The sequence below is a fragment of the Empidonax traillii genome, unplaced genomic scaffold, assembly GCF_003031625.1.
Source record: "Empidonax traillii isolate 1590-97213 ecotype Southwest subspecies unplaced genomic scaffold, ASM303162v1 scaffold2629:size20414, whole genome shotgun sequence".
Lineage (NCBI taxonomy): Eukaryota > Metazoa > Chordata > Aves > Passeriformes > Tyrannidae > Empidonax > Empidonax traillii.
The window spans coordinates 1-1,881 of NW_020957822.1; the positions used below are offsets into that span (position 1 = coordinate 1).

General features: G+C 66.1%; 1 protein-coding gene across 1 annotated transcript in view; it reads right to left on the reverse strand.

The window, feature by feature from the left end:
• Positions 1–632: 632 nt before the first annotated feature.
• Positions 633–1,881, reverse strand: part of LOC114072095 (maestro heat-like repeat-containing protein family member 1) — a gene marked incomplete at its 3' end in the record, with an annotated part of 10,489 nt that continues 9,240 nt past the window's right edge. Inside the window, exons 5-6 of the mRNA XM_027910016.1 lie at positions 1,087–1,280; positions 633–725 (exon numbers count right to left, since the gene is read on the reverse strand). Of these exons, the coding sequence (XP_027765817.1) occupies positions 633–725; positions 1,087–1,280 (287 nt within the window). The remainder of the gene's footprint in view (positions 726–1,086; positions 1,281–1,881) is intronic.

Below are 1,881 nucleotides of genomic sequence, written 5' to 3' on the forward strand. Positions count from 1 at the left end.
TCTGGAATCCCTGGAGGAGCAGGAACTCCCCCCCACCCCTTGGAGAGCCCTTTGGGCCCAGCCCAGGATCCCCAGGATTTGGGCTTTGCTCCCCACAAGGACCCAAAGCCAGGGGGTGCTTTGGGGCAGGGCAGGTCCCAGCCCCGCAGGGATCCCGCGGGAGCCGCTGGAATGTGGCTCTGGAGCGGCTCTTTCACCTCCTGCCCCCCCTGAATCCCCAGGGCTGGCAATGCTGCCCTGGCTCTGGGATGAGGCTCAGGGAGCCTCCTGGGCAGCCCAGGGCTGGGCTGGCAATGAGCTCAGCAGCTCTGTCTGTGCCGCAGGGACGAGGGTTGTGCCCTCAGCTCCTTCCCGGGACCCTCTGGAGCCCAGGGAGAGGCGGGGCTGGAAGGGCCGCTCCCACCTCGGCATCCTGGAATGCTCTGCCTGGGAATGGGCCTCCAAGGGACCCTAAAACCCCCCCAGTGCCACCCCTGGGACACCTCCCCCCATCCCAGGCTGCTCACAGCTGGCCTTGGACGCTCCCAGGGGTGGGGCAGCCACAGCAGCCGAGACCCTGGGACTGTGGAGACCCTGCCAGCTGGGAATCCCAAAATCCCTCTGCCCACCCCCATTCCCTGCCCCAGCCCCACCTGGGGGTGCAGGGTCCCCAGCAGGGCGTCCAGCTGCACGTCCAGGCTGCGGCTGCCGATGTTCACCGAGGCCTCCAGGATCTGGGACAGGCTCTGGGAGGGCACAGGGGGCTCAGGGGAGGGGGTCAAACCCCCCTCTCCCCCCAGAGCAGAGCAGAGCACCGTGACTTCCAGGCTGCCAGGGCTGGAATCGGCCCCAATATCCCAAATAAACCTCCCCTGGCACAGCCTGAGGCCGTTCCCTCTCCTCCTGTCCCTCATTCCCTGGGAGCAGAGCCCGACCCCCCCAGCTCCCCCCTCTTATCAGGGAGTTTTAGGGATCCAGAAGGTCCCCCCTGAGCCTCCTTTTCTCCAGGCTGAGCCCCCCCAGCTCCCTCAGCCCCTCCTGCTGCTCCAGCCCCTTCCCAGGACGCTCCAACCCTGGGATTTGGGACAGGGAGAGGCCCCTGCTCACCTTGGAGATGTAAAAGGCCTCGGTGTGTTTCTTGTAGAGGCCCAGGATGCCGGGAATGAGCTTTGGGAGCTGCTCCTCCAGCTTCTCGCTGGGCATCAGGTAACTCATGGGCCCCAGGGCCTCCACCACGGCCAGCCTGAGCTGCAGGGACACGGAGGGACATCCAGGGACCCCCAAACCCACACCCAGGGGGGCTCAGCCCTCCCAAACCCACACCAGGGGGGCTCAGCCCCCCCAAACCCACACCCAGGGGGGCTCAGCCCTCACAAATCCACACCCAGGGGGGCTCAGCCCCCCCAAACCCACACCCAGGGGGGCTCAGGCCCCCCAAACCCACACCCAGGGGGCTCAGCCCCCAAAATCCACACCCGGGGGGCTCAGCCCCACCAATTCCATACCCAGGGGGGCTCAGCCCTCCCAAATCCACACTCAGGGGGGCTCAGCCCCCCAATTCCCCACCCAGGGATGTCCCACCCCCCCAACTCCACATCCAAGGAGGTCTCAACCCCACAAATCCTCTCCCCAGGGAGGTCTCAGCCCCACCAACTCCACACCCAGAGAGTTCTCAAGGTCCCCAAATCTTCCCCCAGGGAGGTCTCAGCCCCCCAACTTCTCATTCAGAGAGTTCTCAGGGTCCCCCAGGGAGGTCTCAGCCCCCCAAACCCTCTCCCAGGAGGGTCTCATCCCCCCCAGTTCCACACCCAGGCACATCCCAACCCCCCAACTCCACATCCAGGAGATCTCAACCCCCCAAATCCTCTCCCAGGGGGTGTCTCAGCCCCCCAGTTGCTTCCC